Raw genomic sequence first — 27,924 nt, forward strand, 5'->3', positions numbered from 1 at the left:
AGACCTTACCACTAGGTCAACGGCTGGCAGTAAGGTCTCAGACCCAAAATGGACGCGTGGCAATTTTCACTTTGCCGCACGTCCATTTTCGGCAAAAATTTAAAAAGGCATTTTTTATAGATGCACTGAAAAATGATTCTACATGCACCCAAAACATGCATCTACACTACCGCAGGCCATATTTCAGCGTGCCTTTGTAAAAGGGTCCCTCTGAACATAACAACACAGTACAGATAAATCACAATGGTGCACTTTACAATTATATCCCCTTATATTTCCCCTATCCTTTAAACATTAGTCCAATAACTGCAGCTGAGGCATCCTTAAACTACCTCCCTTCCTTATCCCATTAGCCCCAGATACCCTCCTTTCCCCATCCTCAAACCAGCCACAAACCATGCCCAGTACAATAATTCATTCCACACAGCTGCCCATATTGAAGTAAAAGTTTTCCACCCCTTTTTTCTTTTGTATCCAATGTCTCGAATTTCAGCAACTTATAAAGTTAATTTTTTCCACTAAGGGAATATGAGTATCCTATCCTACAGTTCAATAGCATAGTCTTTCTTCCAAAAGAAAAGCTTTCCTCAACAAGAGCCACCCCCCCCCCCCCCCCATCCTTAGACCCAGTACTTATTCTTGTTTCATCGAACACATGTAGCTCAACTGTACAGAAAATATATGGGGCATAAGTTTTTATTTTACTGGTCTTTGTTGCATTTTAGATAATGTTACTAGTGCTATTTGTAAACCACCTAGAATCGTAGGATACTATGGTCTATACCAGTGATGGCGAACCTTTCAGAGACCGAATGCCCAAACAGCAACCCAAAATCTAATTATTTATCGCAAAGTGCCGGTACTCACCATGGGCGGGGTCACCACATATGACTCCACCCCTATTATAGCCACACCCCTTACACCAGCCATGGCGCATATAAACAGACATCATTGAAAATATTGTACTAGTATAGGAGAAAAAAATAACATGATTTTCTTTCATTATAAATCATTTCTGTAAGCTGTTACAGCTCCAGTATACCCAGTGCAAAATAAGACAGCAGATGTAAATTCTCAAATTGGACATATTCCAAACACTAAAATGAAAATAAAATGATTTTTTTCTACCTTTCTTGTCTGATTCTGCTGCACTCTATCTGTTCTCTTAACTCCGTTTCCAGGGCTTCCTTTCCATTTATTTCTTTACTTTCCTCCTTTCTTCATCATTTCTTGCCCTCCATCCATGTCCAGCCACCCTCCTCTCCCTTCCAGCCACCCATCTCCAGCCACCCTCCTCTTCCCCCTGCCCTCCCCTCCAGCCACCCATGTCCAGCCACCCTCCTCCCCCCCTGCCCTTCCTCCCTCCCAGCACCAGGCAGGCCTCCCTCCCAGCACCAGGCATCCCTCTCTCCCACCGAGCATCAGGCCTCCCTCCCTCCCACCTACCCAGCACCAGGCCTCCCTCCCTCCCACCCAGCAGCACCCAGCATCAGGCCTCCCTCCCACCCACCCAGCAGCACTACTACTACTACTATTTAGCATTTCTATAGCGCTACAAGGCATACGCAGCGCTGCACAAACATAGAAGAAAGACAGTCCCTGCTCAAAGAGCTTACAATCTAATAGACAAAAAATAAAAAAATAAGCAAATCAAATCAATTAATGTGAACGGGAAGGAAGAGAGGAGGGTAGGTGGAGGCGAGTGGTTACAAGTGGTTACGAGTCAAAGGCAATGTTAAAGAGGTGGGCTTTCAGTCTAGATTTAAAGGTGGCCAAGGATGGGGCAAGACGTAGGGGCTCAGGAAGTTTATTCCAGGCGTAGGGTGCAGCGAGACAGAAGGCGCGAAGTCTGGAGTTGGCAGTAGTGGAGAAGGGAACAGATAAGAAGGATTTATCCATGGAGCGGAGTGCACGGGAAGGGGTGTAGGGAAGGACAAGTGTGGAGAGATACTGGGGAGCAGCAGAGTGAATACATTTATAGGTTAGTAGAAGAAGTTTGAACAGGATGCGAAAACGGATAGGGAGCCAGTGAAGGGTCTTGAGGAGAGGGGTAGTATGAGTAAAGCGACCCTGGCGGAAGATGAGACGGGCAGCAGAGTTTTGAACCAACTGGAGAGGGGAGAGGTGACTAAGTGGGAGGCCAGCAAGAAGCAGATTGCAGTAGTCTAAACGAGAGGTGACAAGGGTATGGATGAGGGTTTTGGTAGAGTGCTCGGAAAGAAAGGGGCGGATTTTACGGATGTTGTAAAGAAAGAAACGACAGGTCTTGGCGGTCTGCTGGATATGAGCAGAGAAGGAGAGAGAAGAGTCAAAGATGACCCCAAGGTTTCGAGCTGAGGAGACAGGGAGAATGAGAGAGCCATCAACAGAAATAGAAAACGGGGGGAGCGGGAAGGTGGGTTTGGGGGGGAAAATGAGAAGCTCGGTTTTGGTCATATTTAATTTCAGGTGGCGTTGAGACATCCAGGCAGCAATGTCAGACAAGCACGCTGAAACTTTGGTTTGGATGCAAGGTGAGATATCAGGGGTAGAAAGGTAGATTTGGGAGTGATCAGCATAGAGATGGTAGGAAAAGCCATGGGATGAGATTAATGAACCAAGGGAAGAAGTGTAGATAGAAAAGAGGAGGGGACCAAGAACAGAACCCTGAGGTACGCCGACAGGCAGAGGGATAGAAGTAGAAGAGGATCCACCAGAGTGAACACTAAAGGTGCGGAGGGAGAGGTAGGAAGAGAACCAGGAAAGGACAGAGCCCTGGAATCCAAGTGAAGACAGGGTATCGAGAAGTATGCTGTGATCGACAGTGTCAAAAGCAGCGGAAAGATCAAGAAGAATGAGAATGGAATATTGACCTCTGGATTTAGCCAGTAATAGGTCATTGGAGACTTTAGTAAGCGCAGTTTCGGTTGAGTGGAGAGGGCGAAAACCAGATTGTAATGGGTCAAGAATAGCATGTGAGGAGAGAAAATCAAGGCAGCGGCGGTGAACAGCACGCTCAAGTAATTTGGAGAGAAAAGGAAGGAGGGAGATGGGTCGGTAATTAGAGGGACAAGTAGGGTCAAGTGAAGGCTTCTTAAGGAGAGGTGTGACCACAGCATGTTTAAAGGCAGCACGGACAGTCGCAGTGGAAAGTGAGAGGTTGAGAATGTGACAGATAAAAGGAATAAGAGTAGAAGAGATGGCATTAAGAAGGTGGGTGGGAATGGGATCAGAGGAACAGGTGGTACATTTTGAGGAAGAAAGGAGAAGTGTAGTTTCCTCAATAGTAACTTCAGGAAAGGAGGAAAGGGAATGAGGGGAAGGAGAGAGAGGGGAACGGACTAGTGGAGGGAGAGCTGGTGAGGTAGAAAAAGCAAGGTTTATCTTTTGAACCTTGTTGTGAAAGAATTCAGCAAGGGTCTGAGGAGATAATGAAGGGGGAGTTGGGGGAGGGGGCACCTTGAGGAGAGAGTTCAACGTGGTGAAGAGAAGTCGAGGATTAGAGCCAAGAGAGTTGGTCAGTTGGATATAATAATCCTGTTTGGCACGTAAAAGAGCAGATTGGAAGGAGGTCAGCATGAACTTAAAGTGTAAGAAATCAGCAAGGGCCCGAGATTTCCGCCAGAGGCATTCGGCGGAGCGGGTACAGGAACGTAGGTAGCGGATATAAGAAGTCAGCCAAGGTTGGGGTTTTGTACGCCTTACAGGGCGGGTCATCAAAGGTGCAAGAGTGTCTAAGGCAGAGGACAGAGTATTGTTGTAAGAAGAAACAGCCTCGTTGACAGACATGGATGGTGCCACAGTAGAGAGGAGGTTTGAAACATGCGAGGATAGAGATGAAGGGTCAATATCGTGAAGATTCCTAGATAAATTAGATAGGATAGGACGGGACTGGGAGGGAGGAGATTTAAGTGTGAAAGTTATAAGATGGTGATCAGAGGAGGGATGATCAGAGGCAAGGAAACTAGAAGGTGATCAAGACAGTGACCATTTTGATGAGTGGGGGAGGTGGAGCATAGTTGGAGATTAAAGGACGACGTTAAAGCGAGTAACTTGGAAATATAAGAGTTGGAAGGATCATTAGCAGGAATATTAAAGTCACCAAGGATGAGAGAGGGGGAGGAAGGATCATGGAAGAAGGCAAGCCAGGCGTCAAAGTCACTGAGAAAGGATGAAAGGGACTTATCAGGGGGACGATAAATGACCGCTATTCGAAGAGGCAGAGGAGAGAAAAGGCGGATAGAGTGGACTTCAAAGGAGGAAAAACAGTGAGATTGAGGTGGAAGAAGGGGTTGAAATCTGGAGGAGGGAGAGAGAAGTAGTCCAACACCGCCCCCACGGCCAGCAGGGCGAGGAGTATGTGAAAATATATAACCACCATGGCACAGGGCTGCGACTGAAGCAGAGTCATCAGGGCAGAGCCAGGTTTCTGTTATGGCGAGCAGATGGAGGTGATGCGAGATAAAGAGGTCCTGGATATAGGAGAGTTTATTACAGATAGAGCGGGCATTCCATAGGGCGCAAGAGAAGGGCAGAGAAGAGGAGGGGAGTAGAGGAATAGAGATGAGGTTAGAGAGGTCACGGTGAGATCTGTAGAGTTTGGATAATAGTTGGTGAGGAGGGCCAGGATTGGGATTGATGTCACCAGCTGAGAGTAAGAGAAGGAGTAAAAGAGAGCGGAGGAGAGTAGGAGAGGTGTGGCCACGAGGGCGTCGAAGGCGAGAGGTATTTAGGTGGAATGGGGAAGGCAAAATGGAGGGAAGAAAGAGGCCTCCCTCCCACTCAGCACCCAGCATCAGGCCTCCCTTCCACCCAGCATCAGGCAGGCATCCCTCCCTCCCTCCCACCTACCCAGCATCAGGCCTCCCTCCCACCCAAGACCCAGCATCAGGCCTCCCTCCCTCCCTCCCTCCCAGCACCAGGCCTGCCTCCCTCCCTCTTCCAACCAACCAAACAAGCATCAGGCCGCCTGTCCTCCCTCCCTCCCAGCACCAGGGCCCCCCTCCACCTCTGAAATTTAAAAGGCGTACCTCGGGGTTAAGGTGGTGTTGGCAGTGGCAGCGAAAAGCTTGTTCTTTGCTCAGCGCGCCTTCAGCCTTCCCTTCTGTCTCTCACCTCTGGTCCCACCTATGAGGTGGATGCAGCCGAAGTGGGATGTGCATTTTGGAGTTGCAGGCTAGTTCAAGGATTTTAGTTGAACGTAACAATTTATCTAGAGAACATTTGGTATGTCACATTTAGTTATTTTTTTTAATGTATAGACTCTATATATTAAAAAAAAATAACTAAATGTGACATACCAAATGTTCTCTAGATAAATTGTTACATTCAACTAAAATCCTTGAACTAGACTGCAACTCCAAAATGCACATCCCACTTCGGCTGCATCCACCTTACATTTCAAACAAGCATCACTATCTGAAACATATGCCAAGTATGTTTGTTTAGGTGATACGTACATTTGTTACAGAAGTTTATATTCTGAAGCAAAACAGATCTGGATAAAGGTTTGAAATCTTTTATTATTCTCTCCCAACATTCTTCTCATCCCATCCAAATCCCTAATCCATTTTCCAGCTAAGAGTTCACTATTCCAAGCTGGGGTGGTACTTCTAACTACCTTCTGATAAAATAATGAAACCATTTTTTCACTGGACAGTTAAGTTCAAATAATATAAATGACGAACTTGCAGGTAACACTACCCACTCTCTTCTGTCAAATCCCCTTTCTATGTGCACAGTTGCAAATGGTTTACATTTCTTCTCCTCATCCACAGGGTCTAATATCTTTCTTCCATGCTCCCCTCCCCTCATGTTTTTTAAACTTTCCTTGACAGCCCAGACTTAAGTCTAAGTTTACAACTAATAACAAAAGGGAAGGGGGAGGGGTCATCTGGCATCCACCATCCATAGCCCACAAACCCATGCCCACCCCTTCCTCATAGTAGTAATAAATATTAATGTTCTCAGAAGTATGAGTAGTTTCCCTGCCCGAGCATGTAAAATATAAGTTAAATCTTTATATCCATAGTGAATAATCATGAGGGAAATTAGTATACACTAAGGGGCATAATCGAACGGAAACGTCTATCTCCATGGGCGTTTATCTCTGAGAACAGGTCCGTGAAGGGGCGGACCGAACTGTATTTTCACAAAAAATAGACGTCCATGTTTTATTCGACAATTTGTGAGGTGGGCGTTTTTGTTTTTCAGCGATAACGGAAAATGAAAGCGCCCAGCTCAAAAACGAATAACTCCAAGACATTTATTCATGGGAGGGGCCAGGATTCGTAGTGCACTGGTCCCCCTCACATGCCAGGACACCAACCGGGCACCCTAGGGGGCACTTCTACAAAAACAAAAAAAAAGGTAAAAGAGCTCCAGGTCATAGCACCCTTCCCTTGTGTGTTGAGCCCCCCAAATCCCCCTCAAAACCCACTGCCCACAAGTCTACACCATTACTATAGCCCTAAGGGGTGAAGGGGGGCACCTACAAGTGGGTACAGTGGGTTTGGGGGGGCGGTTTGGAGGGCTCCCATTTACCAGCACAAGTGTAACAGGTTGGGGGGGGATGGGCCTGGGTCCACCTGCCTGAAGTCCACTGCACCCCCTAATAACTGCTCCAGTGACCTGCATACTGCTGCCAGGGAGGTGGGTATGACATGTGAGGGTGAAAATAAAAAGTTGTGAAACGGCATATTTTGTGGTGGGAGGGGGTTTGTGACCACTGGGGGAGTCAGGGGAGGTCATCCCCGATTCCCTCCAGTGGTCATTTGGTCATTTAGGGCACTTATTGCGGCCTTATTCGTGGAAAAACAGGGTCCAGGAAAAGTGCCCTAAATTCTCGCTACAAACGCATATTTTTTTTCCATTATCGGCGAAAGGCGCCCATCTCTGATCGGCCGATAACCACGCCCCAGTTCCGCCTTCACCACGCCTTCGACACGCCCCCATCAACTTTGTCCGCATCCGCGACGGAGTGCAGTTGAAAACGTCCAAATTCGGCTTTCGATTATACCGCTTTATTCGTTTTTGTGAGATAAACGTCTATCTCCTGATTTGGGTCACAATATAGGCGTTTTTCTATTTCGATTATAAGCAGGACTGCCTCCTTGATATGCAAATCTCTCTCATGCATATTTGTTGTGGATATCCTGAAAACCTGATTGGCTGGATGTGCCCCATGGAATGAGGCTTTATTGGATTGATTATAAGATGAGGGGAGGGCTATTTTGAAACTGTCAGAATGTTTACAATTGCAGCCAAGCCAAAGGCTGGTCTGGGTGAAGCAGAAAAGGTTGACGTCTGGTGGCTTACAAAAAAGGAGGAACCTTTCTGATCTAACAGGGGCCAGTAAGATAGCTATCGATTCACACAGGGCAAGAAGTAATGGTCGCAGTGATCCATGTAAGGCTAGAATGAGGGCTACCAGTGGCCTAAAAGGAACAGAAACAGTGTCGTGGGTGGTGCCAGCAGCAAACCCATAAGGAGCCCTTGTAGGGCCAGTAAGAGAGCCAGCAATGGTGGCATCAGCCTGCACAGGGCGAGCAGTCAAGCCATCAGCAGTGGTAACAACCCACACATAGGACTGATGGCAGAAAGAGTACTAATGGTGGTAACCTACGCAGAGCTGGCAGCAGTGACTGGCATATGACCAGTGCAAAAGGCAGAAGCAGCTTTGTGAGAGAAAGAATCATGAGATATTGAGGAAAAAGGAGAAAAGGGAGCAGAGAAGAGGAGGGTGAATGGAAAAAAAGGCGGAGGGAAGGGAGAACTGGGAATATGAGAGGGGAAATAAGCATGAAAAAAAAAAATGTCTTTCATTTAATAATTGCCAATTCCTAACTTGGCACTCCCACACTAGCTCTGGAAGCTCATACTGGGCCTGACTCAGCATTGGTATTTACGGTTTTCTAATTTGATTCTCTCAGAAGTGGAGGAGGTGAGGGGGTGTTTTACATTTGAGCCACTGCATTTATTTATTAGATGTAAAAATGATTTCATGGTTTATTTCTGTAGTGTTGCATGCAATTGTTTTTCTATCACACTAGCTCTTTCTTTCAGATGTGCTGATCATTTCATTTTGTTTTATTTCAAATATATAATACTAGTAAAAAAGGCCCATTTCTGTAAGAAATGAAACGGGCGCTAGCAAGGTTTTCCTATGAGTGTGTATGTTTGACAGAGTGTGTTTGTCAGTGACTGTGTGTGTGAGAGAGAGAGTGAATGTGCGAGTGTGTGTGTGAGACTGTGTGTGAGTGAGAGAGAGAGATAGACTGTGACAGAGTGAGTGTGTGTGTGTTTGCAACTTAGTATGTGGGGCAGGTGGCAGAAAGGGGATAAGGCTTGAAGATAGGTCTGATATAAGGGCAGCAGCAAACAAAAACAATAGGCCGGAGGAATTAAGGAGTTGCAGCTGTACCATTTTGCTGACAGGTTTTAAGGACGGAGTGCCGCCGCTCCTTCTCTTTGCTCTCCATGAATGTGTTGGCGTCCCCGGGCACGGTTCCTTCCCACCTTCATGCCTCACTCGCCTACCAACGCCATGTTCGCCCGTTGGGGGCTGGCGGCAGCGGTGCTGCTGTTGCTGCTCCTCAGGCTGGCGGCTGTGGTGCGTTCCCCCCGACACCCACTAATTGGCGCGCGCTGATCAGCTGGCGCACAGTGTTTGGGCCTTTATAGGAACAGAGACATCCCTTCTCCCGTCCCTGAAAGTCTGCCTAACCCATTCACCGCCTCCACACGGTCAGTTTGTCACGGTTGCTGCGTGCCTCTTCCACCCCCTGTGTGCTGGAGTGTAGCGGGAACAAGGGACAATTGAGTCTCGGCCCCCTCGGCACTTTCTGGGCCGGACAGTTGTGAAGGTAAGGCTAATGTGAAGATGAAGCTCCCACCTCAGGATCCCAGGTCCCTCTTTCACTCAGGGTGAGCTGGTTCTCAGTATGCAGATTTTATGCAAATTATTCTACTACCCCTTTCTGCTCAGGGTGACCTGCTTCTCAAAGGCAAACACAGTCAGGTCTCACCAACAGGATATTCTCTTACAAATCTTTTATTCCCCCTTCCTGGGGCACACTTCTTCCAGCTTAAAACACTTTTACAAGCTTAAACAGTCCTTCCAGCTTAAACATTTCTTCCTAGTCAGTTCAATCTTCCAGCTTAAGCACCTGGACACTCAGTCCTTCCTTGTAACCCGGACACCCAGTCCGTCCTTGTAACACACAGTTCTTATCCCTGGCACTCTAGGGCCTTCTTACCCCAGCCAGCTTCCTTGCTTTGCACACAGTTCACCACCAGTCCAAAGGGCTCAGCCAGTACTTCACATGGGAACCTCCTGCTTCAGCTACCAGCTCTCTTCTTCCGCTGCTAGCTCTCCTCCTCCCTCACCCTCAGGTGGGGTATTAAGTGGTTAATGACCAAACAGGACCCAGCCCATAACCTGCTGCACCTGTTTCCACCTCCAGGACTCTCCCCGGTCCTAGCAACCTCCAGCTATACCTCCCCTTACTGGCTCCCTTCAGCGACTCACCCAGCCCTTCCCCCTGGACATTTTAGGGGAACAGCGCCCTCTAGGGGCCTAACCAGGGTAGGACAGCCTCTCCCTTCTCACATACTCCCACACTTAAGATAATTGCTGCTCCACCTCAGCAACCCTTGTAGCCTTTTCCACTGAGAAGCAGAAATTCTTCATAGAGGGCTTACTCCTTTCTAGACTCATCCCTGTTCTATCCCTGGGTCTCACCAACCCCCCCATCTAGGCTCCTCACCCCCCTCTTAGCACATCCCATGGCCCCGGGCCCTTCCCATTCACCAGGCCTTGAGGGGCTCCCACTGCAGCGGGCCCTACCTGACCCTCTTCTCCTGCAGCCCCCTCCCACCTCTTGGGCCACCCGACGCTACCATGAGCCCTCCGAGAGAGGGGTCACCTAGCTTGCCCCAGGTTCCTTATCTTTCTCTTAGCACCTCACATGGCTCGGGCCCTACCCTTTCCCTGGGTGCCCACCTATACCATGATCCCTCCGAGAAAGGGGTCACCTGGTGACTGTTTTGGGCTTTTTTACAGCTGGTTCTATCTGACCCTTATCCCCTGCAAGTCCCCAAAACCTGGTTCTTAATGTCCAGCTTTAATAGATCCTCTCCAGCGGTAATTGACTCAGGTGAGTGCTCTTGCCTTCTCCTCTCCGGCTTGAACTTTTCTCCGGCTTCTCAGGCCTCCATCCTTCCTGGCCGTCCGATGGGGTGCAGCCTGCAATCACACAAAACAAGATCCAAGTGTGGCCTGTTTACTCTCCTGGCCCCCTCACTTGTGCTGCACCTCCCCCTGTGTGTCCCCCCTTCCTCCTGGGAAGGGGTTTGTGGCCTCCTCCATCCCCTACAGCCACTCCCAAACCTCCAGTTCTCACTTACGTATCCACTCTCACCGCCCCCCCTAGGTACCCTTTACCTGGGGTAGGTGAGCAAAGCGCTTTTGCTAGTGTTGGTCCCCTCGACGGGCTTCTGAAACCACAGCCTCTGGAACCTCCCAGGGCACCTCCATCTCACACCAACCCCTCATCTGGTCTGATCTGGAATCCGACTGCGCCCACGTGGATGTTCAGTGCAGATCCCACCACTGCCACCAATTGTGAAGATGAGGCTAATGTGAAGATGAAGATCCCACCTCAGGATCCCAGGTCCCTCTTTCACTCAGGGTGAGCTGGTTCTCAGTATGTAGATTTTATGCAAATTATTCTACTACCCCTTCCTGCTCAGGGTGACCTGCTTCTCAAAGGCAAACACAGTCAGGTCTCACCAACAGGATATTCTCTTACAAATCTTTTATTCCCCCTTCCTGGGGCACACTTCTTCCAGCTTAAAACACTTTTACAAGCTTAAACAGTCCTTCCAGCTTAAACATTTCTTCCTAGTCAGTTCAATCTTCCAGCTTAAGCACCTGGACACTCAGTCCTTCCTTGTAACCCGGACACCCAGTCCGTCCTTGTAACACACAGTTCTTATCCCTGGCACTCTAGGGCCTTCTTACCCCAGCCAGCTTCCTTGCTTTGCACACAGTTCACCACCAGTCCAAAGGGCTCAGCCAGTACTTCACATGGGGACCTCCTGCTTCAGCTACCAGCTCTCTTCTTCCGCTGCTAGCTCTCCTCCTCCCTCACCCTCAGGTGGGGTATTAAGTGGTTAATGACCAAACAGGACCCAGCCCATAACCTGCTGCACCTGTTTCCACCTCCAGGACTTTCCCCGGTCCTAGCGACCTCCAGCTATACCTCCCCTTACTAGCTCCCTTCAGCGACTCACCCAGCCCTTCCCCCTGGACATTTTAGGGGAACAGCGCCCTCTAGGGGCCTAACCAGGGTAGGACAGCCTCTCCCTTCTCACACAGTCCATCAGCGTGAACTGCTTAGTTTGCTTTCCGCTGGTGGCCAGGTGTTGGAGTACGGGCACCGCGAAGGAGGAGACACGTCATAATGCATTTGACGTCATCTGATCTACACAGCCTAGCAGACCACCTTAGAATGTGGCTTCATCCCAGGCACAGAACGTTGGAGCTGAGAATTATTATATAGGATTTATTTTGTTCATTCCGTTTATTAATTGCAATTTATAATGTGTTTACTTCCCATCCTACCAAGGTTTTCTTTCATTATCTTTTATATACCCCAAATTCAGACAACTCAAGCACCTCTGATGGCCCAGGACTATCAATGCCACTCAGTGGTCACACCACCAGGTATTTCCCTCCCTCCCGGGAGCATGAAGGTGTCACTTTTGCAGCACACAGAAACTCTGTCAGCCCTATGGGACAGAGGAATCAAAACAAGTCTGCACCACAGCACACAGACCTACAGGGAGTTTCCCATACTTCTTTTATCATAAAGGCAACATTTAAGTTTTGAGCAAAACTATGGCCAAAACCCCAGTCCCTCGAGCACTGAGAACTTGTGTCTTATCAGGCTCACTACATGGCATGACTTCTATTTTAAAAAAATAAAAAAGTATAAATTATATTTTCTTCCGCTCCTGCTTGGCTGTTGTAGCACTTTATTTTAGAGGAAGCTTGCCGCGGTGTTTAGTTTTGTGAGACATTGTGCTAATTAATTTTATGAATAATTTTATTTTTTTTCTTATTTTATGGGTTGCTGCATGTTTTATGTTTTTGTTTTATTGTATGGTAAGTTTCAGTTTTGAGTTATGTATTCATCTTTATGAGTGTAAGATGTAACCCGCTTAAAACATTGGATAGGCGGGATATAAATTTGATAAATACATACCCCAGATTCTCTATTATGGTGTGCCCAGTAACGTGCATTAAATTGTGGGTGTGGCCAATTTACGTACATTACTCAATTAGTTAACGAGCCTATTAGTGTTGATAATTGGCAGATAATGACCAACTATCAACCTAATTGGCAATAATTGGAATTTACACACAGATCTTTTTAGGCATATTCTAAAACGAGGTGGGTGTAACCAAAAATAGGGTGCAGCAATGGGAGGAGTGTGGGCGTATTGGGGCAATCAAATCTACACGCGTGGTTATAGAATTCGAGGTTGCACGCCTAGATTTAGGCGTAGGTATTTACACCAGCTTTTTACTGGCGTAAATGGCTGCACCTAAAACTAGGTGCATCCACCAGGCCTATGCGCTATCCTAAAAGCTGTGTCCAAATGTAGACATGGCTTATAGAATACCACAAGGCGCGTAAATCAGACATACCTAGATTTTAGTCACCATATATAGGACTCTAGCCCATACTGTATAAATATATTTATTTGCCAGTTATAGCAGTTAGTCCTGCTAGATTCAGATGTTTAACTGATCTTCCACTGGTTTTCATTGTGCTGTGTTATTTTGTGTTACTGAGAACCACTACCTCCGGGAATCAAGATGAAAGTTCTCACAGCATGAAACCTCAAGCCATTCAGCACTATAACATTCTTCTACAGAAACAAGGCCTAACGCTGGCAATCAAATGAAGAATGACAATGGCTGTTCACTATGATACTTTATAGTGCAAGGAATATGGCTTAACTCAGGTTATACTGTTTTTTAAATTCATTTCTGCACATTTTTAAATTCAAATTTACAATATATAATTGTGCAAGAATAAAATTACAACAGGGAGAAAAACAGGCCCAGAATGACAGAGGAACATAGCAGATAATATGATTCAGATTTAACTAATGTGCTATAACTGCAGGCCCATATTACTTTTGACCCAGCAATGAATGAACGCCAATAACTGACCTTGAATTCTGCAATGCTGAAGTGTTTTGTGATGGGTCTATTAAGCTTTTTTTTTTAAATTGCAATTTAAATTTTTACAAGTAGAGAAAACTTGCAGTGAAATACAGAGAAATAATAAAGAAGAAACAAAGGAAATTCACAGTAAATTATATACTATACTCTTCCTTAGATCACAATTTTAAAATTGGGGGGGGGGGGGGGGGGGGGGGGGGGTTAAGTAAAATTGAGATTACATTACTTGAAATATCAAAAGGAAAATGGCCTGACCCGCATATTCCCACTAATTCTTAACCTATATCAGTTTGTTCCCATCGGTCCACTGAATAGCTTTTTCATGTCCAAAAAAAGTTCGTAATTGATTGGGTTAAAAAGAAACATTTATTTCCCAGGAAATGTATCAAGCATTTACATGGATATACCAACAAAAAAGTTGCTCCTAAAGCTCTGGTCTCTTCTCTGAGAGTCAAAAATTGCTTCCTTCTCTCTTGTGTCACTTTTGCCACGTCTGGATAAATGTATACTTTTTGTCCACAAAATGATATAGATGAATTTTTAAAGTATAATCTCATCACTGAGTTCAAATCCTGTTAAAATACAAGTGAAACAATTAATGTCCCACAAGTAAGAACTTCAGTTATTGAATCTTCTAAAAAAGCTGATAAATCATGAACTCCTAGTTCCTCTGTTTGTGTTTGAGGTAAATTCCCAAGATTTACAGGTTCTCCTCCTTTCTGAGAAAAAGATGGTAAATAATAGATTTTATTGCAAGGGGGAATAGCTGACGAAGCTATTTATACAGGAATCTTCAGTCTCACTTGCTAAGTTTCATTGTTTGGTTTATTTTTATATCTTATTGAGATTATCAGAAAAAAATACTCGTGTTACTATTCCATGACATTTTACCGAAAGCACAGTAGTTGATCTGATGTTGTAGTTGGTTGGAATTTTTGAAAATATAATAAAAAAGTGTCAAAACCCCCCATCTATTGGATTACATTTTTATCAATCACTGATGTGTAATATATTAATGAAATTCCCCTACCGATATCTCTTATGATTTGTTAAAAAAAAAGGATTTAAGGTTCAAAATCAGCTTCACATCATAACTGTTACACTTGTTACACTGTCCTACCTGGGGGATATGTACTTTAAAAAAAATGAGCAGGTACCTCACCTCAGTCTTATTTATTTGTACAGAAAGATATATATGTGTTTCTGAATGTTCAAAAACTTGATTGGCTGTTGAGGGAGATACAGAAGCTCAAAAATTATGGCATCTGTTATAAACAAAGGCTTTGTAAATTAATATGGTTCCTTCTCATCTTTAACCCTGGAACGTGAAATGTCTTGTCTGTCCTAATTAGATTGTAAGCTCTGTCGAGCAGGGACTGTCTCTTTATGTCCAGTGTACAGCGTTGCGTATGTCTAGTAGTGTTATAGAAATGATAAGTAGTAGTAGTAGTTTTCTTTTTACGATGACTTGCGAGCAAGAACACAAAAGTGCTTTGCCCAGACTTCCACTATAGTTTCATTAGAAGAAACCCCCATGACTTCTAGAAATCTGCAAGGAAAAGAAAAAACAAAGGAGTGAGCCACAAAATAAAACTCTTGTTTCACGAGACCAAACACTTGTGCCAGAACTGAAAGCATAAACGTTGGGGGGGGAGGGGGGGGGGGGGGGGAAGAGTGATATTTCAAACAACATTTTCCTTGCTAATGGTGAAGCAATGCAGTTAGATTTCCATGTTAGAAAACTGTCCTCAGCTCTGAAAGCCTTCAGAGTTTAAAGATATGCTTCTGAGGAAGAATTAAAGTTGGGGGAATAAACATTGTATTCACATTATAAAATCTATATATGCTGTTTACCCCTGATTTCACTGCCTTTTCTTATACACACACTCCCTAATTCTATACATGGTACTCAAAATTGTGTGCACGCCAATTTGCGCATGCAATTTAATTGACTAAGCCAATTAGTGCCAATAATTGGGTGCAAACAATTGTTGGTTCTAATTGACACTGATTTGAATTTATGTGTGCATCTTTGTAGTCTGTATTCTAAAAAGATGCATGAATAAATTTTATGTATGGATGCAAAAAGGGGGTATGGCCATGGGCGGGTCAGGGGCATTCGTAGAATTTGCATGCAGTGTTATAGAATGAGACAGATCCACAACTAATTCCATCATGAGGATTTACAGCAGGTTTCAGCTCACATCTAAAATTGGGTGCGGATCCCGGTGCTAAGCGCTATTCTATAAAAGGTGCCCAACTTTTTAGTGCTGTTTATAGAATAGTGCTTAGTGCTCATTTTCTTGGTGCCTAAGGGGCCCTTTTACTAAGGCGTGCCAAAAACTTGTCCTGCGCTGGTGTAGGTGTGTATTTTGGACGCATGCAGGTCCATTTTTCAGCGTGCCTGGAAAAAAGGCCTTTTTTTGTGGTTGAAAATGGATGTGCGGCAAAATTAAAACAAGCGTGCGCTCATTTTCAGCCTGAGACCTTACCACCATCCACTGACTTGGCAGTAAGGTCTATGTGTTAACCAGTTGGTAAGCGTCAATGTGCGTACACTGCCGATTACTGCCTGGTTAGTGCCACGCGGTAGAAAATAGAAAATATTTTCTACCGTGCGTTTCAGACATGTGTAAAAAATGGAATTACTGCCCAGGGCACATGGTAGTTCCAATTTGACACGCATAGGCGCCTATGCGCCTTAGTAAAAGGACCCCTAAATTTGGGAGCCATTCATAGACTTTAGGCCACAGTGAATTTTTAAAGGGAAACTTCCAGGTAGGTACGTTCCCTTTGGTTAAAGACTGTCCCTCTTTTTGGACAATCATGTGCCAAAAAAGAGAATACTTTTAATTTTACTGGCATTTAGAACAGAGATGGGACAGTGGAATATCTCTCACTTTAAATTTAAGTGGTTATTTTAGGCTTGTTCTTAATTTGCATATGTAAATACCCTCATATACCTGTGTAAAACCAAATTTCAGAAAACTGCTATTGATACATGCAATCACTGAGGGGGTGTGGCTTGGGCAGGACTAAAATGTAGATGTGTATTTCTTATTTCACAAAGGGAATGCATGTATATGTGGTGAAAATTAGCACATCAGTTTTTACACAAAACACATGTACAGAGTTTTAAAAAGTGCTTGTTTTGGCCAGCCCTTTGTAGGAGGGATTAGGTAAATTATCCTCCGTAATCCCCCATTGTTTATTTTCCATTCCAAATAGAATCAAATAAAAGATTGCAGACTCTGTAGTTGATAAGCAGCAATCACACGTGCAGGTTTACAAAATGGATGACATACCTCTACTGAAGCATTGTTTCTCCAAACAATCGCTTATCAGCTCCTGGCCCTGCCACCTAGGGCTGTGATTTGTTCTGAATCTCCCACCAGGCTGTCAGGTTCTGTTTCCTTAGTGACCACCCTTTAAATCTTTCCTCCCATCCTCCAAACAGGGACATTTTCAAAGTGTGTGTGTGTGTGGGGGGGGGGGGGGGGGGTCGTCACATTAATTAGTAAGATTCCCTTTCATGTCCCAATATCTTCAATGCACTTCTATTCTAAAGAACAAAATTGGGGTTACAGATCTGCCAACTCTCCCGCTTTCGCGGATTATCCCCCACACTTCCACTGGGGAGCCGGAATCTCCCCTTGAACAGCCTCCGTTTCCAGTGACAACAGAAAATGCCTTCATTAAATGTCATTTCCTGCTACCGCTGGTCTCGTGGCAGCAGGAGATGATATTTTATGAAGGCTTCTCCTGCTGTCGCTGGAAAGGGAGGCTACTTCTGGTGCTCCTGGCTGCAAACTGCGGTGTGTCAGGGCAGAGTTGTGGGCGGTTCTGGGCAGAGCTGTGGGTGGAGCTATACACAGGCTGGGCAGAGCTATAAGCAGACCCTAAATCTCCCGCTCAGAAGGCTGACTCCATTGGCGGCTCTGGAGTTATCAGATATTGTGCTCTCACAGTAATGGCTGTGCTACCATAAACACAAATTCTGTAGCAAATCTGACTTTACCCTTACCATGATTTGCTAAGGGCTACCTTTATGTTTTTAGTTACCTTTGTTCAGTGTTTTCTATGAGTTTCTTTGCTGCATCAGGGTCAATTTGAAGAAAGGTTTGAAACATGGAGAAAGACTTGAAGAGCCCCATTAGGTCTCCAACAGGCATCTGAAATTTATGAACCATCTTGGTAATTCTGCAAAGAGGAAAAACACATATAAGCTATGTTAGGTATGCAAAAAGTATGTGCACTATTTTTATTTATTTATTTGGGACATTTATATCTCACATTATCCCAAACAAGCTTGGGTTCAATGTGGCTTAAAATAAACAGTATAGGATACTGTATATAACAGAGATTAATGTATACAAATAATCTAGTTGTAAGAACCTAATTATATAATATTATAGGCGTACTGGGATAGCTATGGATATTTAACATCCGAAAAACCTATTATGAATGAGAAATTGTACATGAAACAAGAAGAAGGCTAATGATAAATAAAGAAATAACCAATTCATAGAAGAATTGCTTATTTGCTTGAGTTATGGTTGTTCTTTGTAAGGGTTTGCTTGAAAAGGAATGATTTCAGGATTTTGCGGAATTTGGTGTACTCCTGTATGCTTCTTATTTTGGGTAGTAAGGAGTTCCACCATTTGGTTCCTAGGTATGTGAAATCTGCAGCGTGAACTGTTTTGTAAATCACTTTTTTACAATTTAGATGTAGTCTGAGTTAGTCTGTTGCTTATATTTAGCATTTTTTTTTATTCCTTCATTGCTCATCATAGCTAGAAAGCTATTTTTTAAAATTTCTATTTAGATTTAATTTACAAGTACCAACTTGAAAAGAAAAGCACAATTAGCAATAATGTTGCTATGATTTGGGTTTATGCAAGGTACTTGGGATCTGGCTTGGCCTGGAAACAGGATACCGTGACCATTGGTCTGATCCAGTAGGGCTACTCTTATGTTCATAAGAAACTAGAAACCAAGGGGTCCTTTTACTAAGGTGTGTTGAAAGGCCTGCGGTAGTGTAGCCGCGTGTTTTGGGCACACGCAGAATTATTTTTTAGTGCACCTACAAAAAAAATGCCTTTTTAAATTTTTGCCGAAAATGGATGTGCGGCAAAATGAAAATTGCCGCACGTCCAGTTTGGGTCTGAGACCTTACTGCAAGCCACTGACCTAGTGGTAAGGTCTCATGTGGTAACCGGGTGGTAATGTTCTACACGCATCAAATTTCACTTGACACGCGTAGCTGCCGTGCATCAGAAAATTAAAAGTATTTTTCGGATGTGCCAAAATTGAAATTACTGCAAGGGCCACGCATTAACTCCAATTTGGCGCATGATGGGCACATGTAGGCACCTACACAGCTTAGTAAAACATTGTAACATAGTAAATGATGGCAGATAAAGACATGTACGGTCCATCCAGTCTGCCTAACAAGATAAACTCATTTTACATGGTATGTGATAAGGGCCCCTAAGAAATAAAGAAAGGCTATATAGTCCATAAAAACAGGAAGTGGGGGAGGGGGAGAAAAAACAAAGGAAATAACCCCTGAATTCAACAAGGGTTTTCACAATATTCAAAAAAGAAAAATGAAACAAAGCAGATCCGAAGAGAGTTGAAATAAGACATTCAATTTCAAGCATTAATCCCCAGCGTCATTATCCTGGGCTTGAGCGAGAAGCAACAGTTTCTTAGAGTCTATAAAAAACTGTAGCTGCTCTGCATAAGAAAAAAACAAAAACAAACACCCCCCCCCCCCCCCAACCTTATCTTATAGAGAAAAATCACTATTAAATATGAAAATGCAGATAAAATGTTTCATAGAGAGACTGAATTTCTTATCGAAGCACCAGAAATGTTGTCCTTTCTGGGTAGCTTTGGCCAAATCCATAACTATTGTCCCATAAACAGTATATTTTTATTTTCGAAATACAGACGCAATATATGTTCATGGTCTTGAGGAAAAACAAAGGTTACAATCAAAGTAGCACAAGTAACTACCTCTGAATCAGATTGTTCCAAGAAGGCTATTAATTCCAAACTGTCCTGTGTTAAGTCACGTTCCCTCTTAGAATCAAACTCTCCTTGTGACTTTCCTAATTTTTTTTTACTTTTGCAAAAGGAAGAACACCTCTTTTGGTAACAGAAGCAACTCCTCAAAGTATTTCTTTAGTAAATCTGTGGGTGTTAATATACGAAACTTAGGAAAGTTTAAAAGACAATAAATTCAGATAGAGATTAGCATTTTCTAAGGTCGCTAATTTCCTATGGAGTTGCAGTTTATCCTTAATCAAAGCTAACTGTACATTGAGGATCTCAGAATCTGTGACAGTGTTGCTGAAGTTTCTGATGAACTTTGATTCGCAACCACAACAGATGTTAAGGTTACAAGTGAATTATGCAAAACAGTAATAGCATCCCACAAATAACAGAGTCGCTGGTTTCTTTTTTAGCAAAGGTTCCAAAATCAGTGTTGAAAAAAATATGCCTAGGTGCATTCTATAAATTACACCTAAAGTTAGGCACGGTTTATAGAATACTAGTAAAAAAAGCCCGTTTCTCATTGAAATGAAACGGGCGCTAGCAATGTAATCACCTTCTGCCATTAATGTTTTTAAGGGAAGTTCCAGCATCCCCCCTCCCTCCCAATTCCAGGGTCCCCCCCTCTCCCTCCCTCCCAGTACCAGGGTCCCCCCTCCCTTCTTCCCAGTTCCAGGGTCGTTGTCCCTCCCTCCCTCCCTTCCAGTTCCAGGCCCCCTCCCTCCGAATTTTAAAAGTCATCCTGAATTACCTTGTCGGGGTTACGGTGGCTGGCAGCAGCGGTAAAAAGCATGCAGGCTTGGCACTTCAGTTTTCCCTTCTCTGTCTCTCAGCTCTGCTCCCGCCCTCATTTCCTGTTTCCACAATGGCGGGACCAGAGCTGAGAGACAGAGAAGGGAAAACCGAAGTAAGTGCCGAAACTGCATGCTTTTTATCGCGCGAGGTACGTCAGGATGACTTTTAAAATTCGGAGGGAGGGGGCCTGGAACTGGAAGGGAGGGGGGACCCTGGAATTGGGAGGGAAGGGGGACAATGGAACTGGGAGGGAGGGGGGGGGCAGACGACGACCCTGGAACTCGGAGGGAGGGAACGAACCTCTGGTGGATGAATATTATATGCAGCATTCCCTTCCTTCCGAGGGTGGGGCACTGAGAGCAAGTGCGAGGCCTGTGGTTGGTCCCTTCTCCTTCTGACGTCGTGTTTCTTTCCCTGGCAACTATACAGAGTTCCCTCGAGGGCGGGCGATTACGAACCCTACAAACAGTACACGGCTTCACTGTCACACTGCCACGGAGTCAGCTTCAGAATGTTGGAGGTGTGAGTTATTATATTAGATGCTTAGCGCCATTCCACACAACTAAATTGAGTCACGGGCATTTACATCAAGTATAACTTGGTGTAAGTGCTTACTCTAAGTTAGGCGTGGAAAGATTGTGTTCTGTAACAGCGCGCATAGTTTTTAGAAACACCCACAACCCACCCATTCCATACCCACGGCCACGTCCTTTTCCAATCTGCGTCTTAGAATTTATGTGCACCATTTTACCACTTTACTGAATACGCTTAGAAAGTTGTGCATGTAAATTCTAATTAATGCCAATTAGTGTCAATTCCTTGCTAAGTGGCAGTTATCGGCACCTACTGGCTTATTAAGTTGTGTGTACTAATCAGAATATGACCTGATTTGCACGCGCAACTCAAGTTGCACTACATAGAATCTGGAGATATTTGCATATTTTCCTCTGTGTAGGCTTCTGTGAATTTTCAAAAACAGAAGTAATTGTGTATTCTGAAAACTGTCCCAGGTATTTATATGCTTACATTTACACCTGCTCTTTCGTATGCAGAAAACATCTGGTTTAACATATATGTATATCAACAGTCTTCACGTATGCCTCAGCTCAGTATGGGCAAAAGGTTATAGGTGAACTGACTGTGCACATGCAGCTTCATGTGTTTCAGATGTGCAATTTCATACAAACCTATTTCTGCATGTAAAGCACTCCTTAAAAATGATCCTATGTCCAAAGCCTTTTCCATAAAGGAAGCCCAAAACTCTGTTTAAAAAATTCCACTTAATGTCATTTAATTAAATCACAATGCATTTTTACCATTTTCTCACCTCTTCTTGTCTGGGTAAGGGATGGCATTAAATATTGCTTCATACTCAGAATGGACTATCTCGGTATTTTTACTTGCATATTTACTCAAGGAATCATAGAACTGTAAAGACAAAATGCAAAAAACTAATATATTTCTGACTGCTTTGTCACAGAATTCAGCTTTATGCATTACTCTTTCATGCTTGCTGGTAAACTTTTAGCAATTTCACAGCTTTGGTTATAATGGCATTTCTGATCTAGTGAAATGGCGGCTCAGCACAACATTTTACCAGAATTGTTCCTTCTTCCATACAGCGGTATGCACTGAAATATCTTTGAAAAACAAGTCCAGTTTCAGTGCATGTGTAACACAGAAAGAAGCTTCCTTTCAAACCTCTGGAGCCTTGCATGTCCAAACACAAACTGTGTACAGGAAGGAGCTGTAGTCTGGAGAGCTGATCTCTAGCTGGGATTCTGCTGTTCCAGTGAATGTAAGAAAGGAAGCCTTCACTCATACATGTCACCAGCCCTCCTCTGAAACACACATAGTAGTTTTACTGGGTGCAGTTTGATCTCAACTACAGTCTTGCCTACTCAGGGGTAGGGGAGAGGGGCAATGTTTTTCCCACCTGTAAAGCTTGTTTTACATGCAGAAAAGGCCTTTTCTGCAATCAAATGGCAATATATGTGCACATAAAAGTATGTGAGCCACACACATAGGAGACAGCAAGAAAGAGAGGGTCCAAAAGTATACAAAATACAGCAACAAAGGAAAAAGCACAAAAGGGCCTCCAGAACTGAAACAATGATGCAGTCTTTATTGAAAGTGACCTGACATGGGCCATGTTTCGGCGCTCACCAGCGCCTGCCTCAGGGGTCAAGTTTTTAACTTGGCATTCATACTGAACCTCACTGCATTTTTTCAGAGGCGTTCAGCACTGTTCATCTTGAATTGTGGAACTGTTCTTCTGAACCTCGACATGAAGCACTTGGTACAATCTGTCTGGAACTGTAAGAATATAAGATATTCATCTCGACCCCTGAGGCAGGCACTGGTGAGCGCCGAAACACGGCCCATGTCGGGTCACTTTCAATAAAGATTGTATCATCGTTCCAGTTCTGGAGACCCTTTTGTGCTTTTTCCTTTGTTGCCACACACATAGGAGCCAGGTCTGTGGGTGCTGAGCACCCCTAATATTGAGCAAGCTCTTTCATTGTATCCAGACAGGGGTAATTTGTATTGTATTTGGCACCTCCTATCATTTTGAAATGTTAGTGCCAATGGCCACATTTAGGCACTCTTGGGATCGTAGTTTGGGCAGAGTCAGGAAAGGAAGCGAGGAAGTGAAGAGCAGTGGCCTAGCCAGACAACCAATTTTGGGTGGGCCTGAGCACAAAGTGGGTGGGCACAAAATTTTCTCTCTCCCCCTCTCCCCCAGCACTTCCCCAACTCAAAATATAAATACTTTAGCTGATGAGGATCCCCAATGTCTGTCAGCTGGGGTCCTCCACTAGAGATGGCCAGAACTCCTCTCCGCCAAGCCCAGCAGGCAGCAGCAATTCCTCGAGCCACTGATGCCAGCACCCCATACATGCTTAGTTGTCAGTGGCTCCAGGATGCTGCCCCCATCTGCCAAGCTCGGTGGAAGGCAGCTCTGGCCAGCTTCGGAAGAGATCCCCAGCTGGTAGAGCTTGGGGATCCCCACTAGCTATAGCAAGGGTCAGGGCTGCTGTTAACCATGCTGGTGACCAGGGCAGAAAATAAAGAAGCCCCTCCCCAATTCCCTCTCCTCTCTAATCTCTTCATCTGCCGTTACAGTCACACTGACAGACCCTCACAAATTACAGAACAAGGGATCACAAATTAAAAATAAAAATATGTAGACAAAATTGAACTGGGAACCTCAGCATGCACTGCAACACTGGAGAAAAAAAAACAAAAGTGCATTTCCTTTTCTACTTAACACGATAAAAAGACATCCACCATGCACATTTCCCAAAGTTAACATAGTCCATTTAAAACATTCAAAATAAAGTGATTTTTCTACCTTTATTGTCTGGACATTTTATTTTTCCATCATGTTGGTTCCAATTTCTCTTTCCCGCTTTCCTGTCTTCTGCTAATTCTTCAAGCGGCTGTCCATTTGTCTTTTTTCTCCTGTCATTTCATTTCCTCACTGCACCTGCCTCTAAAATATTGATCTTTCTTTTCTTTCTTTCTTTTCTGCTTCTGTACACTCAAATTTCATCCTCTTTCTAAATCTTTTCCTTCAGATATCTATCACATTTCCATTTCCTTTCACCCACTAGCTCTCCCATTCCCCATCTCTCTCCTTCCCAGCCTATCATTCCTTTCCATCTTCAATCTACGCACCATTACCATATTTCTACCTCTGTAATCACTGTTCTCTCATTTATTTCCTTGCCATCTCCACTCCCTGGGCCTCTCCCCCATGCTTTCCACCATTCCCAGTGTCTCCCTCCCTCCACCCTTCCAGCCCAGCATCTGTTCCCTCTTTCTCATAGCCTGATATCTCCCTATCCCTTTTACCACCAGCATTTTCCTGTCCCATCTCTCTCCCCTCTCCTCCTCCATTGTTCAGCATTTTGTTCTTTCTCTTCTCTACCATCCATTGTCCATCTTCTCTCCCTGGATTCATCTTCCCTCTTTCTCCCCTCCCCCGCTTGTGCATCTCTCCTTTCCTCTCCTCCACCTTCATGTCCAACTTTTCTCCCTCTCCCTGCCTTGAGCCCCTGGTCTAACATCTCACCCCCCCCCTGCCCCGCCACACAGCATCTCTCCATATTTCCTTCCCCTCACCTCAATGCCATGTTCAACATTTCCCCTCTCTTCTCTCCCTCCTTTTCTTCCACTTCCATGTCCAACACTTTTTTTTTCTCTCTGGTCCTTTACTACTACTACTACTTAACTCCTATGCAGCCTTTCCCTCCCTCTCTCCATCCCATCCCACCCCTATCCAACAATTCTCCCTCTCTTTCCCCTTGCAGCATCTCTCCATCCCTCCCCCCACATTGAACAATTATTCCTCCACCCCATCTAGCACTACCCTGTCTCACTCCCTACCCTCATCCCAAATGCTCCTGTCTCTCCCTCTCTCCTTGATCCCTCAAGAAAACCTGCCAGCATGCTGTAGGTTTATTTCTCTCCCTCCTCCCACCCGCTGACATGCTGCACATTTTTCCCCTCCCCTCCCCTCCCCTCCCCCAGCCAACCACTGCAGTTTTTGCTCTCTCCCACCTTCCAGCCACCCGTGACCCGCCAGCGCGCTGCTGGCCTTCTTTCCCCTCACTCCCCTTCCACCTCCATCCATCGGCGATCTAACTCTGCAGCAGTGCAGCGGAGCCGAGCCGCTACGTGCCTCCTTCCTTCCGGCTGGCTTCACATTCTCCGACCCGTCCGAAATTGAACTCTCTGAAGAGGAGGCGGGGCCAGCGCCGCGGCGGAAGAAGCATATTTTGTAGCAGCGTGCAGCTAACACACAGCTGCCTGACAACGCGGATGACGGGAGGGAGCAGGGAGGGAACAAAACCTGCGTGCTGGCAGGTGGCTGGGAGGAGGGAAAGCGGAAGTGACGGTAAGCAGCAGCAAGGGAAACGTCATTTGGGCTTGAGGTGCACCGTTGCTGGGCGGGCATGAGCCCAAAGTGGGTGGGCCCAGGCCCACCCATGGCTACGCCCCTGGTGAAGAGGAGAGGGGAGGGAGGAAAGAGGACGTGGAATCAATGGGATAAGGTTCAAGGTTCAGCTTTGATTAATATACCGCAAATCAGCAATATCTAAATGGTTTACAAACAAAAATACAGAAGGAAAGAATTTAATAGAATAAGGGACTATGAAGATACAAAAGGAGAGCTAAGTTACAACTTCAGCTTATTAGGAGATAGATTAACCTTAAAGACACAAAAGGAAGGAGGAAGAAACATTCCAATACAACAGAAGTGTAGCGCATCCTAGGGCTTTACGAGAGAGGGCTAACAGTAATGTGAAAGCTGCAAGCAGTGTAATATAGTTTTTATATATAGTTTTAGCGGAGATTGGGTGGCAGAGCCGGTGGGGGAGGCGGGGCTACTGGTTGGGAGGCGGGGCTAGTGCTGGGCAGACTTCTACGGTCTGTGCCCTGAAAATGGCAGATACAAATCAAAGTCAGGTGTACACATAAAGTAGCACATATGAGTTTATCTTGTTGGGCAAACTGGATGGACCGTACAGATCTTTCTCTGCCGTCATCTACTATGTTTTAAGTAAATGTAACTAGTTACTATACTTAAGTATAAGTTGCGTCACTTTCACGTGTAAAGAAGTACAGGTTAACAATTGTTTCTTTTACTGAAATAATAATTTACTCAGGGGCCCTTTTACTAAGCCGTGTAAGTGTCTATGTGCGCCCAACGCGCCCCAAAATAGAGTTACCACCTGGCTACCACGTGGTGGCTCTAGCGGTAATTTCATTTTTGGCGCACCTCCGATAAGCGCATCTGAAAAATAATTTTTATTTTCGGACGTGCGTATTGGACGTGCACCATGTCGCATTTTGTGCTCATGGGTCATTACCGCCCAGTTACCGCAGAGTCTTTACCACTAGGTCAATGGCTGGTGGTAAGGTTGCAGACCCAAAATGGACATGTGGCAATTTTGATTTTGCCGCACGCCCATTTTCGGCAAAAATTCTAAAAAAGGGTCTTTTTTACAGGCGCGCTGAAACATGGATTAGCGTGCGCTCAAAACCCGCGCCTACACTACCGCAGGCCATTTTCAGTGCACCTTAGTAAAAGTACCCCTTAGTTACATCTGATGCTTGCAGTTAAAAGTGAGATGTAAATGACAATTTCTCAGTAAACCAAATGCAACAGCAAAACCAGGAACAGGATTTTGCTACTGCAAACCTCGTCACACAAACAGTGGATCATTTCATCTTAAATTTTGCTGTTCAGTGAATACAGCTTATAAGAACATTGGAGTTGCCTGTGTTTGTTGAACTAGTTGCTGGTCTCCAGCCAAACAGAACGGTGATAAGCAGGACCACTTTGAAGTGGAGATGGAGATGGAGATGAAGCTGAAGCTGGTAGCAAATCTTGGTGAACAGACACATGTCTCTACCACAATAGACTGCTGGTCATCCCATGGAAAATTTTACATTGGGGTGACTAATAGATTGATAATCTTTAGATAGGAAGTATGCTTGTTGGGCCTTAAGACTGAAAGGTTCCCACACATTTAATGTTCTTGCATCAGTTCTCAAGAGATATTCAGACTTTGCCATCAGATGAAAAACTGTTAGAACAACAGACAATGACTCCAACTTTATGAAAGCTTTCTTTGTAATTGGACAGCGTGATGATGATGACTAAGATAAAGATGAGGAGAGGACGCTAGTGATAAATTAGACAGCTCTACTTCTAATACAGATGATAAAGTACTCTTTGCTATACAGAAGTTAAGTGTTTCAGACAGAGATTCCCTTGATTAATACCGGCAGACCAAGTCAGAAGACATCAGTAATATTGCAGCCTTCCTTGCCTGATTTGAAGGAAATTTTTTATCAGATTGAACAATTCACTTCTTGCCAGTGCAGTTATTGAACACCTTTTTAGCTGTGCTGGATTAATGACTCACAAAAGCACACTCACATTAGCATCAGTTATTTTCAAAAATGTAGTTTCACTAAAAGCAAAGTGGGTTCAATTGTAGAACAATAAAGTTGTTGGGATAAAAACATTAACAGTACTTGCATTCATCGAAGTTGAGGTACTTTTATGTTTTCCTCACAAATTATTATATTAGGCAATAACTTTTTTACTGTTACTTAAGTAAATGTGTTTTCACTGTACTTTTACTTGTATTAAAATATACATTTATTTTTACTTAAGTACTTTGAATTTTCTCTGTCCATAGAGGGCTCACAATCTTGTTCTTTTGTACCTGAGGCAATGGAGGGTTAGACAGTTTACCCAGGGTCACAAGGAGCTGCAGTTGGAATTGAACCTAGGACACTGCAATCAAGGCCCACTGCACTAACCACTCTGTTCTTGGCCCCTCGGCTATATGGTTAGCTGTAGTGTATAAAATCATTAATATCATATCTATTTTATTTGAATGTCCTAATGCAGTGATGGCGAACCTTTCAGAGACCGAGTGCCCAAAAGCAACCCAAAATCTAATTATTTATCGCAAAGTGCCAACAGGTGCCGGTACTCATTATGGGTGGGGTCACCACATGACTCCACCCCTATGATAGCCACACCCCTTGCACCAGCCATGGCGCATATAAACAGACATCATTGAAAACTAGCAAAAAAGGCCTGTTTCTGATGCAAATGAAACGGGCGCTAGCAAGGTTTTTATCAGAGTGTGCACGTTTGAGAGAGAGTGAATGTGCGAGTGTGTGTGTGACAGAGAGAGAGTGAGAGTCTCCCCCCTCCCCTCTGCTGTCCCTCCCCTCTGCCCTCTCTCCCCTCCCTCCCCCCTCCCAGTTTCGGAGAGCAGTGTTTGGTAATTATACAGGAT

General features: G+C 44.6%; 1 protein-coding gene across 3 annotated transcripts in view; it reads right to left on the minus strand.

Moving 5' to 3' along the window:
* Positions 1-14,044: 14,044 nt before the first annotated feature.
* LOC115474627 (putative methyltransferase DDB_G0268948) overlaps positions 14,045-27,924 on the minus strand; it is a 68,095-nt gene continuing 54,215 nt past the window's right edge. For all 3 annotated transcript variants that reach the window (XM_030210186.1, XM_030210188.1, XM_030210187.1), the window contains exons 5-7: positions 21,420-21,520; positions 17,300-17,437; positions 14,045-14,786 (exon numbers count right to left, since the gene is read on the minus strand). In XM_030210186.1, coding sequence (XP_030066046.1) covers positions 14,696-14,786; positions 17,300-17,437; positions 21,420-21,520 — 330 coding nt within the window. In that variant the 3' untranslated portion in view covers positions 14,045-14,695. The remainder of the gene's footprint in view (positions 14,787-17,299; positions 17,438-21,419; positions 21,521-27,924) is intronic.

The sequence above is a fragment of the Microcaecilia unicolor genome, chromosome 7, assembly GCF_901765095.1.
Source record: "Microcaecilia unicolor chromosome 7, aMicUni1.1, whole genome shotgun sequence".
NCBI classification, from domain to species: Eukaryota; Metazoa; Chordata; class Amphibia; order Gymnophiona; family Siphonopidae; genus Microcaecilia; species Microcaecilia unicolor.